The sequence below is a fragment of the Erythranthe guttata genome, chromosome 13 (genome assembly GCF_056151865.1).
Source record: "Erythranthe guttata isolate IM_541 chromosome 13, IM_541, whole genome shotgun sequence".
NCBI classification, from domain to species: Eukaryota; Viridiplantae; Streptophyta; class Magnoliopsida; order Lamiales; family Phrymaceae; genus Erythranthe; species Erythranthe guttata.
Genome location: NC_142545.1, coordinates 15,501,265 through 15,526,156, shown reverse-complemented (window position 1 = coordinate 15,526,156; position 24,892 = coordinate 15,501,265). Strand labels below are relative to the sequence as shown.

Sequence of the window (24,892 nt, the reverse complement as noted above, 5' to 3'; positions counted from 1 at the left end):
AAACTTTTTGCCTCTCTTTTTTTTCAAAATTAATCTGAGGAAGTTGGCGGAATTTTTTTAAGACACACTAGATCAGTTTTCTTTCTCCTGCATAAAACATATGAGGCACAATTTTTTTGAAAGCAAACAGTTATTATGAAATAGAAATAGTATCGAATTTTACGTTTGTAATAATATAATAATAATAAAGTATATATGTAATATCTATCATCTGTTGGCAAACAAGAGTTTGAGTGAACTTTGCAGAAAATTGTCCACTCCTTTGTTTTGCCATTTTATTTGTTAAAGAATTTAAAATCCAGATATTCCAAATAAAAAAATGCATATATATATATATATATATATATATATATATATATATATATATATATGAATAGACCAGCTTTATTCTGTAAGAAGGAATAACATTGAACCCTGTGTGCCGATTCCTCAATTAACTAAGATATACTAATATTACATTAAACAAATAACCTTATCTTAAAAGAATGTCTTTTATCTCTCTCTCTCTCTCTCTCTCTCAGACACACATATATACATACACAGACACATAATCATACATAGTACACAGCATATATGTGTGTGTATATATATATATATATATATATATATTGTATAGTATCTTAATTAAAGTGAATGTACAGTAGAGAAAGATTTGGGTTAAATTAGATTATGAAATGATGATGAAGAAGCAATTAGCACGAGGACCCATGTGGTGGCAGCTCATCATCTCTTATAAAGAGAAAATTAAAGCTGGGAAATTAAATTAATTAATTAAATAAATAAATAAAATGTTTGGAAGAACAAATTGGATTTTGTAGTCCCCCAAGGGATTTTCTCAATCTCCTAAAATCCCATCATTATACCTAATTAAGTACCACCTAATCACATTATATTAAATAATTAACTAGTGAAAGATTGCATCTTTTTATCTTGATGTAATTATTATATGGTGCGTGTGAGATTTTCTGAGTTCGTGAACTCAAAATTTGATTGCAATATTTCATCAAATATTAAAAGATTAATAATATATATATTTTTTTTCAAGAACCTTGCTAAAATATTAAAAGTGCAGTGTGAACTATATATGCTAAGAATTTATTTTGATATTCATAAGAAACTAAATCAAACCTTTTAGACTGCTTTGAGCAATTAAAGTTTCTGTCTCATTATATATACTTGCATGACCCAAGAACTAAATACGTACCAGTTATACTTTTGGACTCATCTGGAAGTATTGTAACTCGAAATTATCAAGTACTTTATATTTTTTATTAGTTTTAAAGTAAAAAAGAAAATAAAAACAAGAATTTTATTGTAAAATAGCCTATTTAATATATTATTTTGGTTTAATGATTGTGAAATCACATAAGCACGTAAATAATAAGAATAGAAATACAGAGAAAATAACAGCATGAGAGAGAGAGACAATTTGTATGTTCGCAGTAAACGTCAATTAGATCATATGTTCTGGTTATATGTTAATGTAAACTTTATCATTTATATCTTACTATCGCACATATGTATAGTCTAGATGAGTACATATTTCACATACATTTAATATTGTCAAAGTAAAAGAATTATTCAGTGTATCTCATCAAGTGTAACGTACATGAGTAACACTGACCCATATAGTATTTGAGACTTTGAAGTCAAGTTATATTACAAGATATCCAAACAAATTTAAATAAATTTGAACTTATTTATTCGAAATCCATAAATCCAAAATGTTACTAAATTGTCTACAAAAAGAAAAAAAATAAAAAATTGACAAAATAATTGTCAACTGAGAAATGGAAATATGCCACCGCCCATCCTCCACCCACCCCCACCCCCACCCCCACCCCCTCCTGGGCCACCCCCACCATGACTGGCAAAGAGACACGAGAGATTCCCCAAATGGCGAACATGAAAGAAACTCAACATGCACGATTTCTAGAGAGAGAGAGAGAGGACATGATAGGAACACTCATTTCTTCGTAGGGACCAAACTGTCATTCCAACCTAACACATCTACATCCATCCTTACCCAAACAAACCACGTCGCGACAAACTACGAAATTAACCTTCCCCTTTCTTTTATTATTATTATTTTTTTTAATACAGTTTACATTACATTGTTTGGGTGGTTTGTTAATCAATCCCTATCGAAATTTTTATATACTAGACTCTATTCTTTTCATATTCATTACACCTTACACCTAAAACCCGTCGGAATTAGGAACAAATATCTATCCTCATTACAAAAAATAAAAATAAAAAAAAACTAGAGAATGTATATATTGATATATTTATTAAAAAAATATATATATTATAGAGAAAGTCACACGTTGGGTGAGTCAGACCACACTACCTAAAACCTCATTATTTAATTATAGCAAGGCTAAGTGCATTGGTCAAAATGAGTCCACATGCTTCTCTATTTTAAGTATTAGGCATGGGAGAGTGGGTCCCACCTTGTTACGGGACTTTTCTAAACTCACCTACAAATTAGTACAATCTCCTCCACCTATTTAGTCACCCCCAAAAAACATATTGCAAATTGAATAGATATATTCATTGACTCCAAATCCTTTAAATAATCACCATAATGTTTTTCCCTTTTTTATATATATTTAAATATCAGATTTTTTTAATTATCAATTTTAAATGAGAAAAAAAAAACATTTTTTTTCTTGGACAAAGAGTCACTAAAATTCAAGATTTAAATATACATTATTCTTGAAAATATTCTGCAAGTCTTTGACGTTGACTATAAGTATGACTATTGCAAACTCATATTCCTATATTGTATGGTATGTTAAGAAGTTGGTAGAATGGCTCGAGACAAGTATTTTCCTAACAATAACCAGAGATTATAAAACAATAATCAAGACAACTGCCTCAATCGTTGTTCATACTTTTTGTTAGGTAAAGTGCACAAAACGAACTACTGATTTTTCTATTGCAATTGACAAAAAATCGGGTTTTGATTCTTAGAAGGCTCTAAAATAGTTCAAAATATGGGCAAAAGTCAAACCCAAATATAATTTTATAATAAGCAAGGAATTTTATTCTGTGGGGACTTTACTTAGGCATGCAAAATTGAATATAAATATATTTTTCTTCAGCAAGACTTCACTTAAAATGGAAGTCGACAAACTTACAGCAAAAAACACACTAATCAAATATTCAGATTCCCCATAGTATTATTATTATAATTGTCATGATGGTGGTAGTGACAAGAGTCGTTATCTTCTACCTGTCAACTTCTTTGTTGACTTTGCAAATCAACATAATTATTTACTTAATTGAAACTTCAAAGGAAATTAGTAAAAAAAAAAAAATCAATAAAAAACCAATCTCGATAATTTACCTACGATGTTCGTCCTAGAAAAGCATCTCAGGCGCCATTAGTTTCGTCGTAATTCCTACACTAGGTAAACTCCTAACACGTAAAATGATTTTTGAGGTGGTTAGATTAATGTAGAGAGATTAGAACGAATAAGACAACTAATAGGCACCTAAAGCACTAATGATGGGTTTTAATGGGACCACTAATCCATACTTAGTGGATGTAATGAGAGTCAACTTCAAGTAATCTTTTATGAGAAGTTATGTCCGTAGAAAAAATCATAGGGGGGCCATCAAGTCTATTATATATCTTGGATTTTTTGTGATATAATCCTCCAAATCTTGTGTGATTGAACTATTTCGTTTCTTAATTGTTAATTCCGAATCTAACTAAATTCGTAAAGTCAGACCTAAAATTTTATGATCTTGAAAAATTATAGTTGACTTTCAAGTCATCTTTTTCAATATTTTCATTTGTAACAAAATCGGATTTTTTGTGTGGCCTAAACTGGTGCTAAAGTTCTCACATTTTGCTCTGGGCCTCCATTGGTTAACATATTTTGATTTGGGCCTTTCATTATTACATGAATACACTAGGCCCTAATTATTATCCATAAATCTATATAATGCTTATAGACTATATAGCCCATTATAAATATAGGGTAAATTACAACTACCCTGAGATATGGTCAAATTACCAAAAAACGCTGTTGTTTGGATAATTACATCCAACCCCTCAACTATGAATCTTCTTACACCTCCAACCTTATGGTGTCAAATTCAACATAATTATCTAAATTCCATAGAATGAGCTCTAGTTTGTACTCATTTTGTATAAAAATACAATTTTATGATGCACCACAATCTGATATATACAAGCCAAAAAACACATCTTATGATCATTTTGCTTCAAAATGTGGAGATCGAATGGGATAAAACGGGTACAAAAGTGATAATATTACATATAATCTAGAAGATTCTAATAAATTTGAAACCGCATGGGTGGACGTGTAAGAAGATTTATAGTTGAGGAGTGGTTGAAATTACTCAAACAGGAGGGGGTTTTTGTAATTTAACCATACATCAGCGGTGGTTGTAATTTACCTATAAATATAAGATGTTCCCAAACGCTCCCAAAAAAAACTACTATTAAGAATGCCTATTAAATATGTCATTATTTAAAAACTTAAATCATTTTTTTATTTTATTTTTAATAGAACAAATATAAGATTAACTTTTTATAAAATTTAACCTAGACCGAATTGTAAAATAATTAAAACCCAAAGATTGACAGCCATATTATATATGTACGCACTCGCACTAGCTAAGAAATTACCCGCCATAAAAGATACTTTTACCTCCATTCGATTAAAGCGGGTCATCATCCGAAACAGCTGTCCTCGTACAAAGGTGGGCCAAACTATACACACGCAAATGTACCAGCCAACTTTATATTCAATAATAATAATATTCGTACCACCACATAACATTGATCGCTACATCAATTTCACTACCAAAGCTATATAGTGGCCACTTTCCCTCAAAACTATTGGCAAGCATAGGGGGGAATTCCTTTTTTTTTTACTACCCAAGGACAAAATCATTAAAGCAGGCACAGCGCAACACGTGGCGATACATAAGTGGGGCTTACTCTTTTAAATTATTGGACTGTTCACTTTCTAGCTAAAAATTAAATAAATTGTGGGGAATCGTCCCTCTTAGACTATGACTCTATCTAAACCAATAATTAGAAGCAAACCTCAGGTGGTACCCTCTACTCATTCATCCAGCAAGAAAAGCTTTACACTAATCATCCATAAATTAAACAATTTCAATAATTTCTAAGCTAATCTACAAGCCTAAACAAGTGTCGAATCTTATTAATTACCGTTCTTTACGCAGAATATTCCCTCTTCCACCCCCGCCTAACTGCTAAAATTCACACGTGGTACTCGTATCCGTGCTCTTATTAGTTCTATAAACTATAATCGGCTAAGTTAGGCTGTCAAAATCGTAGCAAATCAAGATAAAAATACATTTCGGGGAGATGACTCACAGGCACACGGTATTAATCTAGTATCAAGAAATAATGATGTGGGGTCGCACGAAAGTTATAAGTTTGATTGGAAGATTAAGAGTGGTTAACCACATTTTCTCTTTATATCCTACTGAAATTGATGGCACCCTACCATTAATGAACTTTATAGCACCTCTTAACATCAAAATCGAACAGTACACTATTTAGACTAGGCAAAGAAAAAAAGATGGTACCTGTGGTCCTCGCTTATTCTTGCTCTTTTTTTCACCATCCAAATTCACTTTCTCTTCATCTGATTGATTACACACTTCTTCCGAACTTCTTCTCCATACCATAGGAATGGAGGAGGATAAAGAAGAAGGGAAAAAGATCACGGTGGTGAGTGAATTGGAAGAAGAAGGTGAAGAAGAAGAAGACGATGATGAAGATTTCGAAGATGATAATAAGAAAAAAAGAGCATTAACTCCCTGTATGAGAAGGGCTTCGAGTGTAGGAGGAGGATCGACGCAGCGTTCTTGTCAGGTGGAAGACTGCCTTGCTGATATGAACGCGGCAAAGGCGTACCATCGCCGCCATAAAGTTTGCGAATTCCATGCCAAGGCTACGGTTGTTCTTCTTTCCGAGTTACGGCAGCGGTTCTGTCAGCAGTGCAGCAGGTTAGAATTTCCCAAATTTTATGCGATTAATTCTGTTCCCTATATTATTTCCTGCATAGTGCAATATACTGTCAGTTAATAGAAATTGAAGCACGCAAAGACATATCAATATCCAACAGACTATGAAAAATGAGACTCAGTTAGAGATATCACATAGATGTAAAAGGAAAATGATTCGTTTATTACGAAATTCTTATAAATCACACTAGTTAAACTAAATTTTATGTTCATCGATGGACACACTAGTTAAACTAAATTTTATGTTCATCGATGGACTCTGCAAAAACATAAAACAAAAAATGGAAATTGTGCCAGGCACAAAACCATGGCTAATGACTCAAAGTGAGCAGATTAATAAAACAGTACACAATAAGACAAGCCTGGAAATAATCATGGGCTAAAAATTGGAGGTATTAGCACTTCACAGTGTGGTATGCTTCATGTTAGGTTAGGAAGTAGTCATTTACATAATTCAGCATGTTGTAAAACATATCTACTTTAACTGTTTCTAATTTATAATTACTTGATATTTATGGTCAATTATATCAACAAAGCACTAGTAGACATGAACTCATGAGCACTTTAATTTAGGTCGGACTTAGCCAAGACACAGGTAGAAGTGATATTTGACAGAAAACAAGATCTAATATAAATATTCAATCTCCGGATATCATGTCCTACAGGTTCCATGAGTTATCAGAGTTCGACGAAGCTAAAAGAAGTTGCCGAAGGCGTTTGGCGGGACACAATGAGCGTCGGCGCAAGAGCTCATATGATTCACAATAATAATATATTGAATTAATGTAATTTCTAGACCAAGGCAAACTCACTCATCGATGAGTACTCGAGTGGGCCTTCTGTTCACCCCTGAAGAGAATGCTCTCTATCTTCTGTCATTGCTGCTTGATTACTTTTCAGAAAGCACTAGCTGGTTATGTATAAGTAATAAGTGAAAACTACTTTGTAATAAACATTAATAAAAAGCTAATGTAATGCATCCATTTCATGTTACCTACCTTTGTTTTGCTACCATCCTTGGGCAGAAATATTTGGCAATCAATAGCAATAGCCTGCAAACACAACAATATCAACACTTTTTCCATCATGTTACCAAAATAGAAATAGTGATACAGTGGAATCATAGACTGGTAGCCACAAAAAGTTCCAAGTAGCCCAATTATTAAATATAACATGTAACTATCTCCAAAAAGTACACCAAGTTCAAATTAGCACAGAACCTGAGTTAAAGATGCAGCAGCTAATTAAAATCTAAAATCTCTGGCAGTACATCTGCATCTTTAGGTCTGAGTAATGAATCTCTATCTGCAGCTGTAAAATGCAAGAAAATATTATAAAAAAACAGCTCTATATAGTTCATATAAGATTCTAAAACTGAACCAACTTGGAGGTTTGAAAAACAACATCTCACAAGCTAACCTTGTTTTCATACAATGCAACAAAATGTCCAATTCCAGGTGACAGCCAGGTATGACTTTCCCTTTTTTAAGACAATTCATTGTCTTGTGAATCATGGAAGGACAGAGAGTATCTGCCTTATGAACATATTTCCCGTCTAGTAAGCGTTCGACCACAAATCTTGCACAGTCAAGGACGTTTTCCAAAAAACTATGATACCCGAACCACCATGAAGAAAGGCTATGTGTGTGTGTGGTGTGTCAAATAAAAGACAAATAAATTTCACAGGATTTGATATCTCGCATGCAATTTTAAGCTCTAGGATTCCTCAAAACAAGAAAAAAAAAATTGAGCAAAAGAACCTGCATAAACGCTTAATAACCTTTTCAATTCCCTTAAATATAGCACTATTGTTTAATTACCTCTCCCTACTTTAGGTAAAATACGAGGGGAAAATCTCCCCTACTAATTTGATGATCAAAATTCTACAAACATGCAATCCACATTTTATACATGTGGATTCTAACGAAGTAGCGTTTTGCATACTTTATTCGCAGCAACAACCCTAATCATCAGATCCTTTCACTATTGTACCACATTAAGAGCATAACATCTAGAAAGAATTACAACACATGCTAACAGCCACCAATCACTATGCCTTCATGCTTATTCACGCTTGATTCCCAACATTTTCATAGCCAATTCCCACGTGACAATAGCAGCAGCATTAGCAGGAAATGCTCTGACTATTGTAGGACCAAGACCTGTATAGCACCCTCTAATTCCAGATATCTTGTAAATCTAGCAATGAAAAATAATTAGGTATTTATTGCTACATCTCTGAAAACTCGGAAGAAAATTTAAAGTTCCTCGATGCATACCTTTTCTAGAATCTGAAAAGGATTTCTTGTGTGGTTTTTGTCCGGCGCAGTTTGAATTATGGTCTTTGCCACATCTAACGGCAGGATGGCTGACCAACACTAACATGTGTAAAAATGTGCCAGAAGTTAGAGTATCATAACAGAGACGGTACGGATAAATAGACAGGGGGGGCGTATAAAACTGAAACACTTACAGCGATTCCACCAAGGCCACCACTAAAAATTCCAATTCCCACATCAGCAAAATGGGATACATCAGAGGAAGCATCTCTCAGTGACCGACGCATGTAATAGCGCACATGCTCATAAGTGCTAAAGAATACTGCGTTTCCAATAGATTCCCTCAACAAGGTAGCGCCGCCACCTCGAAAAATGCCTGTAAGCTGAAGAAAAAATCTATAAGCTAGAAAGTAATTCAGTATTTAGTTTTGATTGAGCATGTTGATTCTCACCCCTTCACTTTTTATAGTTTTAAGGGCACAATCAATAGGACCGTTGTATCTGCTGGAGCTCTGAACGATAGAGTCAGTGCCTTGAACTTGCATTCTACACTGAAAAACCCCACAATCAAACAAACGAAGTAATCTCGGAGGGAGAAGTGTAAAGCTTCTGATTCACTTACCTTTACTAGCTCTGATGGGCATAATACAAAGCTAATAACAGCTCCAGCGAAAGCTGCTGAAGGAAATATTGTAAGAAGCTGTGGCTTGTCAGTTTGTATCCCTCCCTATAGAGATACGAAAAGTATCAGTATGAGCATATCGATCTTGCAATGAGTCCCAAATATTAACATCCATAGAGCTGCATTTTAACTATTTTACTGTGTTATCAAGGTCAAACAATTCAAGAGAATATAGGATAGTGATGTCGCTATATGATTCAATATATAACAGAGCAACAAACCTGCAGCAATTGTTTTGTCTGAGAATAAATTCCAAATGCAAGCGAGCTTTCAAAGGCCATTCCCACAAAAGAAGATGTTGCACCACGATAAAGCCCTTTCACCTGCCAAACTAACTATTAATTGGCACTATGCAGAAAAAAGGATGCAAGCACCACCAATGGATTACTTGCACCAAACTCATAAATCACCTTGAATATACTATAAGGCTCCCGGCATACTAAGGGGTAAAAATGAGAGTTAACAATGACGAAATAATGCATAAGTTAACACACTCAACTGCTTAAGATAGCGAGACAAAAGGAAATAAACACACACCTAAATGAACCAAAAACATTAAGTAATAAGATTAAAAGGAAGGATCACGCGCCAGAGCCTGATGGAACATAAATACAATCAGAACATGTTACATTGAAGCAATGTCTCGGGGGGAGTAAAGAGACGTACTCCTTCTGTCTTCAAAATCCTTGCAGTACAGTGCAAACCACTCTTGTACTTCATCCCACTAGCTTCTGTATTGTGTTTTTGAAGCTTCACCTGTTAATATGGATCAAGATGGGCAAACAAATAAGGCCTCGAGTTACAAAACAATCGGGGCAGCATTCATTTTCTTATTCTTAAACAACAATGTAATGAAAAAAGAGCAGCCAATGGCTTCTCTCCTTACTAGTGATACCTATCAATCAAATACAAAATCAAGGTGCTCAGTTACAATTCTGATACTCTACTATACATACCATTTCATTTATGAACTTCAATACAAGCTTTATATGTATTTATCTTATCCCCTCAGCTTGGGGTTCTTATAATCTCTGTAGCTAAACAAATGTACTCAAACAATCAATTGTATTCCACCAACCTATCGATTATCGCCTCAAATAAATTCACACTCACCACGTTGCTAGGCCGATAAAAAAAAATAGAATGAAACAGAATCAGAGAGAGAGAGAGAGAGAGAGAGAGAGAGAGAGAGAGAGAGAGAGAGAGAGAGAGAGAGAGAGAAACCTTGACAGTGTCGAAGGGATGACCAACAACGACAGTGGCAACTCCAGCCAACATACCGGCGACGTACTCCTTGTAGCCCGAGCCCGAGCCCGACATTACTTACAGGTTCGTGAGTTCCGATGAAATCGGAGAAGCTCACGGGCGCAGGCGAATCGACGGTTGTGATCCGCCGGAGCTTTGATGGTGAATCCGCTCGTGAAAACGGCGGCACTTTTTATTTATTTATTTGTTTATTAGTATTTGAGATTTGAGATTTAAGATTTAAGCGCAATCAGGTTTATGCTTCACGCTATTGGAGATGGGGCGGGCGGTGGCCACACTAAAACTACAGTAATAGTAGTATAAAGTTACTTCTCCTAAATTAACTCCCTCTTGTTTGAGATTTGTGCATATAAACCCCTTCTACTTTCAATATAATTATGTATATGACCCCTTGCAGTTTTATCTTTGCGCACAGGACCCCTTATACTTTTAATATAATTACATCACCCCTAACCACTTGTTAAATAATCATGTGCGTTAGGTTATTGAAAGTACACAGGGTTATGTGCTTATATTACAAGAGAGCAAATTACTGTCACCCCTGAAGTATGGTTAAATTAAAAAAAAAAAATAACATCATGTTTGAATAATTACAACCACCCATCAACTATGTATCCGAGTATCATTATTTTCCAAAGTATTTCATGCTCACACAACTATCTATAACAATAAATTTCAAATGCACGATTAATTTAAACATCCAAACAATAAAAGATACAGTACAGCAATACAGGCACACAAAAAAAAGGATCAACATTGACATATACGAACACTAACTCCAGCGGTCTAATAATAAAGGGTACAACAAACAACTATATAAATCAGCCTTCAAATCAGCAACTCTGTTTATTTCGTATTGCGTATATAATCCTTGTAACGAAGCATATAAAAATATATTCATAAACAATACCTTTCATTTGCTGAAGCAGCGATTTGTTTCTTTAATAAAATCACAATTTACTGGATATAATAAGGTCATTAGTAAAGCTGCTTCTAGCCATGCCACGCTCATCTGTCTTGTTCAGCAACTCGTTTCTATCAGCTATAAATTTGGCAAATCGAGAGCCCTTTGTTGTACCTTTGATATTCTCTTCTATTGGAAATTTCTGAATATCAGGCACAGGGTCCGGCTTGGGATACAGTGGTGGCATTAATGCCCATACCGAAGAAAGGTGTTCATTCGGTTTTTCAAGTTCTTCTAAAATCGTAATATCCTGCATATCTGAAGAAAATAGAAAAAGGGGGTTTTTGTTACGTTGCATTTTACCAAATATTTATTTTATTAAATGATCGACTAAACAATTTTAATAACCTTTAGAGAACTTCAAGATCGGTTCGAGAGCAGCACATGGGATGCTGAAGTTCAAATGTGGTATGACCGTTCCTCCACCATGCTTAGCATTGCTGTGGAAACAATTTTCACAATTTACTTTTGAATAAAATTACTCGTAGAGAGAAAGAATGGCAGAATAAGGTATATACCTTGTGACAAGACCAATCATGTGACCGTTTGAATTGACAACAGCACCGCCACTACTGCCAGGGTGGACAGCAGCGGTTGTTTCCAGCATGGCAGGAAATTGTTCGCTTGAGTTATGTGGAGACCTAGTTGCTTCAATTACTTTAGCTATTACTCCGAGGCAAGCAGAAGGACGAAAATCTGAATAAATTCCAAAAAGATATTATATATATCAAATTGTCACTCAAGGTGGAGTATAGAATTAAACATTGAGAATGACTTTTACAGTTTTAATAATACCGGTTCAACTTCAAACGTGATTTTAACCATTTTTCGAGTCTGAATTTGTAGTCCTTTGAGTTAGATTTCTAATACAACTTAAATCACCATGATCGGATGTCGAGTGAGAAAGATACGCTGAATCAATGAACATCCACAACTTTGATGTTTAGAGTTATCTAAAATTCAAAATGAACTCATTCATTCATGCATAACTGTCTTCCGACTCCAATCTAGCTGATTCAAGTTGAAAGCTAACTCGAAGGACTATAGTTTCCGTGTTTTGATTTTTGACTTTTGCCAAAATCATACTAAAAAAAGTTCAAAATCACGTTCAAGGTCAAAACGGGATTAGTAAAACTGAAACAACATTTAACATTTCACATACTAAAAGGGAGGTAATATTTACCACAACGAGGTCCAAAAAGCCCGTGGCCGATCACATAAGCTTTTGATCCAGGTGAAGGGCAATCAATGTCAACAACGATAGGGCAAAGCTGATGTGGAACAATCTCAAGCTGCAGTAGAGCAATATCCATGGGGCCCTTGGAAATATACACAATCTTAGCATCACTCCACATCCAAGGATCCATAAAATCTAACCTCACGCGTATGTTTCTGTGGTTTGTGTTGCCCACCAAGGAGCTGCATGTGGATAATGCATTATCACAGGTCAAACATATATCTGTTGCCTTTTTATTTGAGGTCTTAAATACATCATCTTGCGTTTCCATGTTGGGTATTATAGCGACATGTGGCTTGTTATCGATTCTGTCACCATTAGCAGCTGTTTTGCCAAACCGCCATGGCTCCAGTAGATGAGCATTTGTAAGAACCAGGCCTTGTTTATTCAGCAATACACCAGACGCCCATGATCCATCGTCTGAGGTAATAAGACAAATCGAATTCATTGCATCCTCAATAGGAGACACGGGCTGGGGTAATATTCTATCCTTGGATAACATATTCCCTACGGTGTTCAAGTTTCCATTATTATAATCGATTTTTTTCGAATGGAGATCATCCTGCAACAAGTCACTGCATGCAGATGCAACGGCTTCCCATGGAATCACCATCTGTCAAGAAGATTTGAGTATTCAAAGATAAAGAAATATAAGTCGGGAGGGAGGGAGAGAGAGATAACAGCCTCCATACCTGAACTTCAGTACCACTAACTTTTTGCCGAAGTGGTCTTGTTAGAAGACCAATAAATCGAGCATGTTCGCTGAAAACTGGGCTACCTTCCATTCCTGAAAGAACAGAGCTAAGATACTATCAGAATCGACAATATACAATAAAACTAGAGATGATATTTTTTTCAGGCAAGTTGCTCGCACCTGGAAGACACCTAATATCAGCCATCAAAAGAGATCTTGTGGAAGAACTTGGTGGATAGGTGTTGCCAACTGACCCCACCGAAATACTGCATATTGAGAGCAAGGTTATAATTATATCATAATAAAATAATATATAATATGTCCATTCATACTGTCATCATATTGAGTTTCAAGACTATTTTGAACTATATAGGAGCAACAATTACTTGTTAAAGAAGTGCAGAGGTGATAATATGCCAAAAGGAGAACCCATAGCCAAAAGAAGATCCCCTCTCTTGGGAATAGATGTTTGCAACTTCGGAAAATTCTGAAAAAAAAAAGGATTTACACCATCATTCAGTACATTGCAACTGAAACTATTTTAATTCAAACAATAGCAAAAAAATCTAGTGGGTGAAAATTATATTACCGAGGAAAATTTGGAAGGAATTGCTAGCAGGGCAATTCTTGTCGCTGATTGGCCCATAAGATTTGGATTGCTCGACTCCATCCTCACTGTGGACCAGTTGCCAAGGAAGGGTGATTGTTGAACCTGAAATCATCAGTTGATAGTTCCTGTTACATAATACACCATCTATGTAGTCAAATTTTGTTATGCTTTTTCTTTCAGACAGAGGTCCAACTTTCTTCGTACAGGAACAAAAATAAAAACAGTGTGAAAAGGATGTTGATAACACTACTTAAAATTAAAACGAACAGGCTGGGCATAACGTTATGGTACAAAAATCGATTGCGCCTTTCGTTAAGCTACACTGTGATGCAGAGAGCCCAAGCTGCTTTCGTTTCAATTTAAGCAACTAGAAATTCCCAATATCAATTTCCTACATATAAAGGATATTTCATATGTAATTGCTGTTTAATTAGAATGAAAAACCTTGATTGGAAAATTTCCATCACAAAACGCATAAACGAAAGTAATACACAAATAAAGGGATAGCATACTAAGACTATAATCAGTTTAAGTAGGTGGTAGATGAAAACTGATTAAATTACCTGTGCACGAGAACCTTCTAGAACATTCTGAGGACCACGGCTGTGAGAGGCTAGAGACCAACCAACTTCCCAACTATTTTCCAGTGAACCACAAGAAGCTTCGATTAGTGATTGAACAGCAGCAGATGATTGTGGAATGTTCACCTTCAAAAGAATTCACCCCATCATTATTGACGCCTTTTTTTCAAAAAAGATTGAGCGGTAAAACAATGATAAAAATATGCACACAATGATATTACAACGAAAAGTTCAGTAACTAAATATTTCAGAGCATTTAGTTATTAGTTAATTGTTTACCATCTTTAGCAGTTCGGCAGAAAGCCAAGGTAACGCCTCCATGTTGCCATCCATCATAGATTTGTCCTAGTCATCGAAAAGCCATACATGCATCAGACGTATAGCCAGCATAAAAGAGCAAGTAGCTAGACAATAATTTCTCCAATAGCAGGCTATACCTCCATTAGTATATCGATCTGCACACCCGGTACCAAACGAGGTTTGTCCTGCGGGAAATGAAGAGCAAATGTTGAAAGGAAGACAACTCGCAGAAAACAATTAACTTATGAAACCCTAAGTTGAAATACTATCTCCAGTCCAAACCTTGGATGGGTTTTCCCGATATTGTTGCAATAGAAATGGTTCGATCACAGATGCAGCTGTCAGAACCAAAACAGTATCTGAAGATTCCAGGTTGCAAAAGTTGGAAGCTGGAAATATCGTTCCTGAAGCTGAGAGCATTGTTTTTCCAGAACTACAGAAGCACATCAATGGATTTTCACTTCAGTTATCGTGATTGATATCGAATTCAACTTCAAATAAAGTGTGCGCGGGCGTGTGTGAGAGAGAGAGTGTAGCATACTAAATTGAACTGGTTTACACTCAAACATCATGTCTGGATGACTTACTTGTAATGGTGGAATGCGTGATTTCTCATTTTTAAACCCTTTGGATCCTGAAAACAACGAAGACCAAAAACCCATTACTACATATAAATCAATCGGACACAAAATCATCGCTGCGTACCATTTACAACGAGCTGAATTTCAATAAATCTGCACATATACATACACAAATATACATAAATAAATACGCGTGAAATAACAAGGGGATGAAACTCACGGGGCCTTGAACCCTGACCATTACAGCGAAATTACGAGCAAAATCAGCAGCTTCAGGAAGACCCATGTCGATGAGAGCAAAGTGGTCTAGCGATGAAGTTGCATACAGTTCTCGAATACCGCTATCCCCTCTTACCTAGGGATTTATTTTTTAAAAAAAAATCAATCAGTAAAATTCAACGAATAACAGAGCTGCGCAGACGAGCGAGGTGATTAACATATCGAGGTGACGTCAGCGGGATTGAATTGCACAAAATTGCGATTCACGAGGCGTACCTGGAGAAGACGGCGACGTTTGCCGGTTCGCCGCAATTCTTTTTTCTCGGAATCTCTTTCTGTAATCGAGGCCTTTTTTCTCCATAATCATCTGTGTGAATTGTTGATTAAGAAACTGAGAGTCCACGGTAAACAATTCAGGGTTATTAATTTATAGGATAATATACATTTGTGCCCTTCAAGTATTGTGTATTTAGTATACACCCCCTCAAATTGTTAGTATCTGCATTAATTCCTTGCCATTTTGTTTCCGTCAAAGACGCCGTTATGAAATGCTGGGTCCCGCCTAATTCATAGTGTTTTATTAAGAGTTAATTGCACAGGAACCCCAGTGTAACGTCTAATTGTCAAAAATGTCCACGTGTTAAAACTATTAGCGTTTATCCCCCTATGTTCTATAGTCAAAGCCAATTAAGCCCCAAAGAGAAGATTGCGTGACTCACTCGCGGCTTCTGTGAGTATTTCTTAGATTTATCTGGCGAAATGACATAGATACCCTCTTATTAAATAAACATAAACTATATGTCGTTTGAGGACCAAATTGCAGTTTTAAAAATTATTGAAAAACCCCGAATTTGCAACAAATCATCAATTTCCCCCCTCAAACGTGAGATGAACGAACGTGAAGAAGATGTGCGATGGTTGGGTGGGGCTGGGGGGAGGGTGGCGCGTGGGAGGTACTTTTTTATGTGGGCACGCGGAATACCTTTACTATTTTTATTTTATTTTTATTTTTTGTTGATGGATTAGTTATGATTTTTGTTATTTATTGTATATTTAAATAGGGGTAGTTTAGTCATGTTATTAAGTCAAACAGGTTAATCTCGACTGGGGCGGTGGGCTAAATATATGCAACATAGGGGTTAATTGCTAATTTGTTTAACAGAAGGACTTATTTGATAATTAGACGTTACACAGGGGGTCTTGTGCAATTAACTCGTTTTCTTTATTAGTGCAAAACCCATGACTTTCTTGCGATAATTTGGAAAACAGATAATGAATTATAGAAGACTTTTGCTGCTAAATGTAATACTTTGAACCTATTTTAAATTGCATAAAAATAACATATTTAATATAAATTCTAATAATAATATTATTATAAATACATATAAACTAAAAAAAAATATTAGTTCATTTATTAAAATATTTTGTCGCATAAAAAATAATAATATTAATATTATAAAAACCAAAGCAAAATAAGCTCGAGAAATTTGGCTCGAGCTCGGACTCATTAGAATTGTTGAACTCAAACTGAGCTCGGCTCGTTCACACCGTAGGACCGTAGGTTTGACCAATTTTTTTCTCATATTTAATACACATAAATGTTATTTCCTTTTTATTACTCTATCGCGACCACCTCTCTTTCATTCACAAATATACCTACAAAACACTGCGGCGGCGGCGAACATTGGCGATAATCGTTTTCCTATCTACCTTATTTTCATATATTATTCTCATATGTTTCAAATATAGAACATTTATCGTGATAACGACAAGTTTATAGAGGAAAAGGTAAGTTTTCTGTTTCAGATTTTTTTCAATTTTAAGGTCATCTGTTTTTCGTCTATTTTTTTTCTTTTCTTAAAGATCGATATACCTAAGTTTTATATTTAATTTTTTCAATTGCTACATGTTCTTTCTTTATTCGATTTGTGTTTGATTCTTCGATTGGTTAATGAAAATGTTTAGAGGCTCGCATTGAGATGGATTTGGTAATTAGGGTTTATCGTGATGAATTTGAAATAACACAAATTAAAAGAAATTAAAATGTGCAATTGGAGGAGTATAATATGCAATTATGTTAGTACTTCAAAAAAATACTTATAAACGAATCGTTTGAATGGTTTTCGAGATAGATGATAGATCTCACATATGAAAGACTAAATTTGGATAATATACATACTTTGATACTAACCAACATTTAACACATTTGATCGTCGATTTTTCTTTTTCAAAATTTCATGTTTTCTCGTTGACCGAATATTAAGTAATCACATTTAGACATTTTGTATTTTTGAAAACTCTAGACGATTGCAATTTATTCGATATTTGGTCAGCGGTAAAAATATAATATAAAAAATTCAATGGTTATATGGGTAAGTGACCAAGTGTTAGCTAATATCAAACTACTGGGGATATATATGCAATTTTCTAAATCAAAGGGGGTTTATATGATAATATGTGCTGCAAAATATGCACTACATATGAGAATATTGAGACTTGAAATTGCACCCTCAGTCCTCAAACCACACATCATATATTTATTGCACTAATTAATTATAATATCTACTAGGGGTGGGCATTCGGGTCGGGTCGGGTTATTCGGGTTATTCGGGTCGGGTTATTCGGGTTTTTTTCAAAAAAAATATTACCCGAACCCGACCCGAGATAACCGGGTACCCGGCAACCGGGTACCCGGTTATTTCGGGTCGGGTTCGGGTTTTCCTATTTTTTTTTTTTTTTTTTTTTTTTCATTTTTGAAAAATAAATAGTAAAATTTACTTAAGATATATATATATATATATATATATATATATATATATATATATATATATATATATATATATATATATATATATATATATATATATATATATATATAGACATACAGACATACAGACATATATGTATATATATACAGACATACGTATATATATATATACAGACATACATATATATATATATACAGAGATACAGACTATACATATATATAGACATATACATACATATACTGCATTACACATACATATACTGATATATATATATATACATATATATATATATAAAAAAAAAAAAAAAAAAAAAAAAAAAAAAAAAAAAATTCAACCGGGTACCCGATCGGGTAACCCGGTAGGATTTCTAATACCCGGACCCGACCCGGTTTGGGAGCACCGGGTACCCGAACCCGGAAAAAACCCGGTTTCATAAAAAATTACCCGATCCGGTCGGGTAATACCCGACCGGGTCGGGTTATACCCGAATAACCCGACCCGAATGCCCACCCCTAATATCTACGATAGATTCATATTTATATCCAATATAATATGTAAATAAGCTGCAACAAATCTCAGTTTCATTTCCTTATAAAAAGTACTGTGTATTGTACCTAGTTGATTAGGACTTGTACCTTTGGTGCTGCAAAGTAGAAAGTGCTAGTTTAAATACAAAGTTGTTACTCTTGACAGAGAGACCCAATTAAAATTGTAGAGAACTGTATGGGAGCAGACTGGAGACAACATTAACCCAAATCACACAGAGATACAGTATTATTAACACATTATATTTCGACAAAGCACCGGAACGAAGACAACACTCAATTGCCTTTCTTCGCTGACTCCGTCCCTCGGCCACCTCCGCCACCGCCTCCGCCGCCACCGCTGAGCTCCTGCACCGCCTGGTCAACTCAATGCCCGCCCAAAAGCGTCCCCTTGAAGCATCCACTCCGCCTCCTTCCCCTCAGCCACCGCTCGAGGAAGAAAAACCCGATGATTCGGTCCAACTCAGCGAGAATCACAACCAGAAAGAAACCGGCGACGCCTCCGGTACGTGTTCATGTACACTTCTGCGCACATGCGTTATTATTTGGTTGCAGTAAATTCGAGTTACGGTCAGCATTTTTATCTGATTTTATTTTCTGATTAATCTAATAATTTACGTGTTTGTTCAATTTTTTTCAGATTCCGACGAGAGCCCTTACTCTAGCGATGGAGAGAAAGAAGAGTACTTCTATTTCTCCCTCTTTCTTATTTCTGCCTATATTCTTACTTATTCGCGCACTAATACTGTACGCGCAGAGTCACGTACTAGCACCCTAGACACACATATGAATGAATGTATGTATTTGTTTGTAATTGCTGGCTGGGTCGACTCTGTTGTTCTTCTCGGCCCGTTTTGATGTTATATGAGTAGATATAGTTTGAGATCTGCATGCTTTGTTGTGCGATACGTTGTGTTTACTTGAAGCCAATTAAGGAGTTGTGACTTATTCTTACATTTAGATCTCTAGTGATTTCGATTCGTAGACTATCTTCGATTTCTTGTTGAAAGCTGATGAAACTTAATTTTGGATTTGGCTGCACGATCCATCTACAAGTGACCTAGGATTATGATATCTGTATTTGGGTTTAAGTTTTGGGGCATAGGTAGTTGAGAATTGTAGGGTTCCTTTTGCCGTTATTTCATCAATATTATCTCTATAATCGGATCAAGTTTTGGGAATTAGATAGTTTCTTTCACTTGTGGACTTCGTAATTTGTAATTAAAACCTTTAGATTTGCATTTTACTTGCAATGTCAAGCTATTCGACTTCATCTATAGTTATATCTTTTGGCTTCTGTTTTCAATAGAATATTGTTGGAGGTCGAATTTGAGGTAGATCCTAGGTCTTGTGAGCAATCAGAATTTTGGTTCAAATTACTATGCACCCGATTGCCACTGAAATGGCCACATTGGAGTAGCCATGGATGTAGTTGATTGGTAAAGGCTGGCTTTATTTGATCTGGACAATGAAATCAATAGTGGGGCCCATCGGGGGTACTTTTGGCACATATTTTTTTTTCTGAAAGCCTGATGTAGACTAAATTTTTACTACCACAACACGAGAACTTTAAATTCTGAAAATCGGCACCTGGTGGTAGTTTCAATAGTTTTGTGCCTTTGTGGTTAGGAAAGTTGTGCGTTTTTGGCCTTCTGTTTGTGATAATTATGGTGGTTACCATGTTCTGGGGACATTTACCTAGGTGTTAATGCAATTCTTTTGTTGAAATTTGACACTTGTCAGATTAATTTTTTGTATCAATTCAAAATTAGCAACTCAAAATTTAGAAAATCATCTTAGTTCATTTTAGTGAGCTGGAATGAAGAAAAGATTCATCAGTCGAAGTTAATGAATACTCATTATCACTTACCAACCCCAAACCTAATGTGGCAGAAATTACACTAGTGATAACAAGATGCCAAAGATTGAACTCTTCAGATATGTGTTTTTTTGAAGAACCGAACTTCTCTACGAATCTCACTTGACCTTGTCACTTATTTCCTTTATTGTATTACAATTATCTCACACTTTTTCGTAATCCTTTATTGTACCATACATATTGGTATGCAAGGCCCTAGAGTGATGCAAAGAAATAATCTCTCTATTCATTTATACGAGTTTGGCCTTATTTGCATGTGGCATTTGGTACGAACTAGTCTAAAAGTGTGTGCTGTGATATTTCCAGATTTATTGTTGTGAAGCTGGCAGAAATACGCAAGGAAGTGCAGTGTCCAATATGTTTAGGTATGACTCTTTAAGTTTAGTTTTTCAGATTCACATATATGATAGTTATATGCTACAAAAAGCCGTCTAGTTGAAACAACAATGACGATCTGCTTCTGCCTTCTAGTTATTGGCTTTTTTTTTTAAATGGTTGTTTTTCATGCTAATGTGGCTACAAATTAAGAAAATAAACCCCTTTCGGTTTTTTCTCAGTTCAGTATTCGGATGCTTTGATTTTTAACACATTTGACTGACAGGTATTATTAGGAAGACAAGGACAGTCATGGAATGTTTACATCGTTTCTGCAGAGAGTGCATTGACAAATCCATGCGCCTAGGGTACTTTTTTTCCCCTCCTTTTTAGTGCCCTGATCAACTTTTGTATACTGGCTTTCGAAATTTACTGTTGGCCATGAATGCAGGAATAACGAATGTCCAGCTTGCCGCACACATTGTGCCAGTCGTCGTTCTTTGAGAGATGATCCAAACTATGATGCCCTGATTGCCGCTCTGTATCCAGACGTTGACAAATACGAGGAAGAGGTAACAGTTACGAAATTATTGGAATCTTCTTTTGTCAATATTAAAAGTCTACTTCGCTTCAGCAGAAAAACTGTTTTGTTTATTGTTGCAGGAATTGGCCTTCCATGAAGAGGAAAAGACTCGCAATAAGCATGTGAGAATACTTTATATAGCAAAATGATTACTCATGAAACATTGGCAGCTGCATTTGTGCTAATAATTTTCTGTTCTGTTACAGATTCAAGATTCAATTTCCCAGACTTTCCGTCGACAGGCAGAAGCACTGGGAAAGAAACGAACATCAGCCAGAGTTGCAGAAGCTCCCCATCCTCGTGTTAGTAAAAATGGCAGTAATCGAAATTTGAGAGGTCGGAGAAACAATCGAGTCGCTGAATATCAAGGATCCGATGAAGATGAAGAAGAAGCTAATGGGAATGATGGCAGCAAAGACTCATCTTCGGCCGACGAGCGTTCGCCTGAAGTCAAACCAAAGAGGTACAAGAAATGGGGTGGAGCTCGAAGTTCACAGCAACAATCATGTGGAGCCAATGCAGCAGATGGAGGCTCTGATGGTACTGAGATAATAGAACCTAGCAGAGAATTACTCGGTGCTTCGGTTGGATTTCTTGGAGGTACAGAAATTCTTGGCTGGGGAAGAGGCGGCATGAGGAGTACCGCCCGCCATGGTGGTGGCCTAAGTTGGGCTAGCGGCAAACTTTCCAGGAACCGCCTCCCAAAGCTAATAGAGCATCTCCAATGTTCAAACGAAAATGATGAGGTAAAAATGTTATAAAATCCCCCCCCCCCCCCCCCCCCCCCCCCCCGACGTTTGAAATTGAGTTGAGCTGTATGGTTAAGGGTTGATTTGGTATAAGCAAATAATGAAATATGCAGACAAATAAGAACAGCTTCATTTTCGTGTTACTGCGGTGGCATTCTAGTGAGAAACTTGAGAGGTTTGAGTTTTGATTTCTTTTTCAGATAAAGATTAGTCTCACGCTTGTTTCGTTGATCGAGGACAAAATACCCAGCCTGAAGAGACCTTATCTCTGCTGTAGCTCAAGATCGTCAGTTAGACACTTATGCCAGGTATTTCCACACCTGCGTTTTCTAGTTCTTGAAAATATTTATTCAGCTGTCCGACATATTTTCATATTTTCACGAAGAAGTAGATACAGAATCCTGAATGGTTTTTGGATCCCCTATTCTTGCAGTATGTTGCTATGCAGACATCCATGGAAGCCAGTGAAATCGAGATACTGATAGTGAAAGATTTTCATCCTCTAAACAGCTCTCAAAGTTTCAAAAACAAACTCGGTGTAGTAAACCCGTGCCAAAACGAGCTACGGCTGTTGAACGAGCATCAGATGTTGGGTGAAATACTTGCCAGTTTTACCGAGCAGAATCTGGTAAGAACTTTATCCTCCCCTGTGATGTATAAAAAGTCGAACTGAGCATATTTTCTCTTGCTATGGCATATGGAATAAACAGTCATTGTTCTAATTCTGTGTGTTCAGGTTTTAGCATACCGGCAAAGGGTGCAAGGCTAAGGAAATCGGCGAGGATACGAAGCCGCACCCCAAATGTGATTACTGAAAAAAGTTTGCTTCGATTTACTAAATTACGGTTCTTTTTGTAAGATTTTCAAATTTTACTAGTTCTACAAAGTCAAATATATTTATGCAAGAACTAGATAATTACTAGAGGAGTTAGTCTGAGTTTTCGTCTATGATGGCTTCACTTTCGACAGCTTTATATATTGGTACAGGTATTTCGTGTATAGATTTTCTTTAAATGTTAAAATATTTTTCATCATTCATATTGGACTCTAACTTCATCAACTGAATATACTCTCAGCATCATAGCCAACTTACATATCAATATCATATATGGATGCATTAGTGTGTAGTGTGTGTTTGTGAATTTATATCTGATTTTTTATTTATTTATTATTAATTTTTTTTTTAATATTTGATCTTATTTCTGAACATGGGCGTTGAATTATGATTGCTAAAATTCATTAAGAAAGGTCCATTATTCGAGGTTGTAACTCTATTACAATGGTAAACAAAAACAAAAAAAAAACCATTAAATTAAATAAGTAATTAAAAAATAAATAATTCACAGACAGTTTATTTTATAAAAATACTAGTAAGATAACATGACAGATGATCTACAGAGTCCATAGTAGATCAGAAAAACTGCCAGCATCTTCACAAGAAGTTGGCCAATTAAGCCAACTAAATCTATTTAATTATTATTATTTAAATATATATATAGCTTAATCACACAATAAACAATTATTAATCACAATAAAACTAAAAGCATTAAGCAGCAGCAGTGATCATCTCCGATCCACACGCTGAGAAAGGTGGAACAACACATTATTTACATACAACCACCGGTGATGTTATCGATCGGTGATCGTGATTCCCAACACTTGTTCTTCAGCGATGCTTGCTCCTAGTTTCCCCACTGTACATCCTGCACACCAGATTTTTTATTAACTAATTAATTAATTAACCAATAAGAACGATAAAATTAATTAATCTATATATAAAATAGTACCAATCGTAAACGGTAGGTGCATTGGCCTGCGGCTTATCGAAGTAATCGGAGCCGACGTTCTTGGTAGCGAGGTTGCTACCGGGGTTGAACACACTCCGCCACACGTTGTCCCTTTGCCCCCCCGTCGGCGACAGGTTGGTCGGCGTTCCGGGCGTCGGCGGGCTGGACGGCATCGACAGTGACCTCTGGTATTTGCTATTACCACCGCTGCTACCCTCTCCCACAAAATCTACATACATTCATCAAAACACACACAAACACGTGTCCGCGTCCGTGTGCGTGTAAGCCATGCACATACATACATGCTTACGTATGTATGTATATATATATAAATGGTAATTAAAACTAACCTTTGATGCTCAAGGGGTTGGTATACACCTTCTTGAGGTGTTTGAGGCCACGTTCGGGCTGAGGCCCGGCTACAACATCATCCCAAAGTTGATCAAGAAGCACCATTTTTTTTCTTTTTTCTTTCTTTTTTTCGTTTGTTGAGAAATTAATATAACTGTTTGGTTTTTGTAGCTACATAAATAAGGAGAGTTGGTTTTTTCCGTTTCCATATTTCCCAATTAAAGTTATTACAGATGATGGATCTTTGTACAAGTGTTGGGTTTTCTTCTTTTTACTATGGTTGTCCTTTTTCTATCTATGGGTAAGAAGAGTATGAGAATATTGGGGTCCAACCAAAATGCCATTATGTTATTTAAACTGACTTAATTATTATTATTATTTTTTTTTAATGAATAAAAAACAATTTTTCCAGTATTGAAGTGAGAAAATCATAGCATTTGTAAATCAGTAACTCACCAAT

General features: G+C 35.7%; 5 protein-coding genes across 5 annotated transcripts; 2 read left to right on the top strand and 3 right to left on the bottom strand.

Moving 5' to 3' along the window:
* The first annotated feature begins 5,473 nt into the window (after positions 1-5,473).
* On the top strand, positions 5,474-7,035 carry SPL3 (squamosa promoter binding protein-like 3). The gene is made up of 2 exons (XM_012993875.2): positions 5,474-6,024; positions 6,708-7,035. Exons 1-2 carry the CDS (start codon positions 5,708-5,710, stop codon positions 6,808-6,810), a joined length of 420 nt encoding a protein of 139 aa, XP_012849329.2. The 5' UTR covers positions 5,474-5,707; the 3' UTR covers positions 6,811-7,035.
* A 753-nt stretch (positions 7,036-7,788) lies between these two features.
* MBAC1 (Mitochondrial substrate carrier family protein) lies at positions 7,789-10,590 on the bottom strand. The gene is made up of 8 exons (XM_012993460.2): positions 10,228-10,590; positions 9,670-9,759; positions 9,225-9,326; positions 8,944-9,048; positions 8,774-8,872; positions 8,516-8,704; positions 8,322-8,420; positions 7,789-8,241 (listed from the first exon to the last, which is right to left on the bottom strand). The coding sequence occupies exons 1-8, from the start codon at positions 10,321-10,323 to the stop codon at positions 8,107-8,109; spliced, it is 915 nt and encodes a 304-aa protein (XP_012848914.1). The 5' UTR covers positions 10,324-10,590; the 3' UTR covers positions 7,789-8,106.
* A 340-nt stretch (positions 10,591-10,930) lies between these two features.
* DEG15 (protease-like protein) lies at positions 10,931-15,941 on the bottom strand. The gene is made up of 15 exons (XM_088811555.1): positions 15,732-15,941; positions 15,457-15,591; positions 15,243-15,289; positions 14,938-15,088; positions 14,793-14,840; positions 14,635-14,700; positions 14,338-14,481; positions 13,754-13,876; positions 13,551-13,651; positions 13,345-13,430; positions 13,163-13,257; positions 12,417-13,083; positions 11,752-11,929; positions 11,582-11,673; positions 10,931-11,491 (listed from the first exon to the last, which is right to left on the bottom strand). The coding sequence occupies exons 2-15, from the start codon at positions 15,520-15,522 to the stop codon at positions 11,220-11,222; spliced, it is 2,136 nt and encodes a 711-aa protein (XP_088667681.1). The 5' UTR covers positions 15,523-15,591; positions 15,732-15,941; the 3' UTR covers positions 10,931-11,219.
* A 2,997-nt stretch (positions 15,942-18,938) lies between these two features.
* On the top strand, positions 18,939-23,359 carry LOC105968538 (putative E3 ubiquitin-protein ligase RING1a). Its single transcript, XM_088811575.1, has 10 exons — positions 18,939-19,273; positions 19,409-19,451; positions 20,954-21,012; positions 21,249-21,330; positions 21,414-21,534; positions 21,626-21,667; positions 21,752-22,291; positions 22,495-22,602; positions 22,728-22,922; positions 23,031-23,359. Exons 1-10 carry the CDS (start codon positions 19,138-19,140, stop codon positions 23,061-23,063), a joined length of 1,359 nt encoding a protein of 452 aa, XP_088667701.1. The 5' UTR covers positions 18,939-19,137; the 3' UTR covers positions 23,064-23,359.
* Positions 23,360-23,618: 259 nt separating this feature from the next.
* On the bottom strand, positions 23,619-24,608 carry LOC105968562 (dormancy-associated protein 1). Its single transcript, XM_012993191.2, has 3 exons — positions 24,432-24,608; positions 24,082-24,310; positions 23,619-23,997 (listed from the first exon to the last, which is right to left on the bottom strand). Exons 1-3 carry the CDS (start codon positions 24,535-24,537, stop codon positions 23,961-23,963), a joined length of 372 nt encoding a protein of 123 aa, XP_012848645.1. The 5' UTR covers positions 24,538-24,608; the 3' UTR covers positions 23,619-23,960.
* Positions 24,609-24,892: the final 284 nt, after the last annotated feature.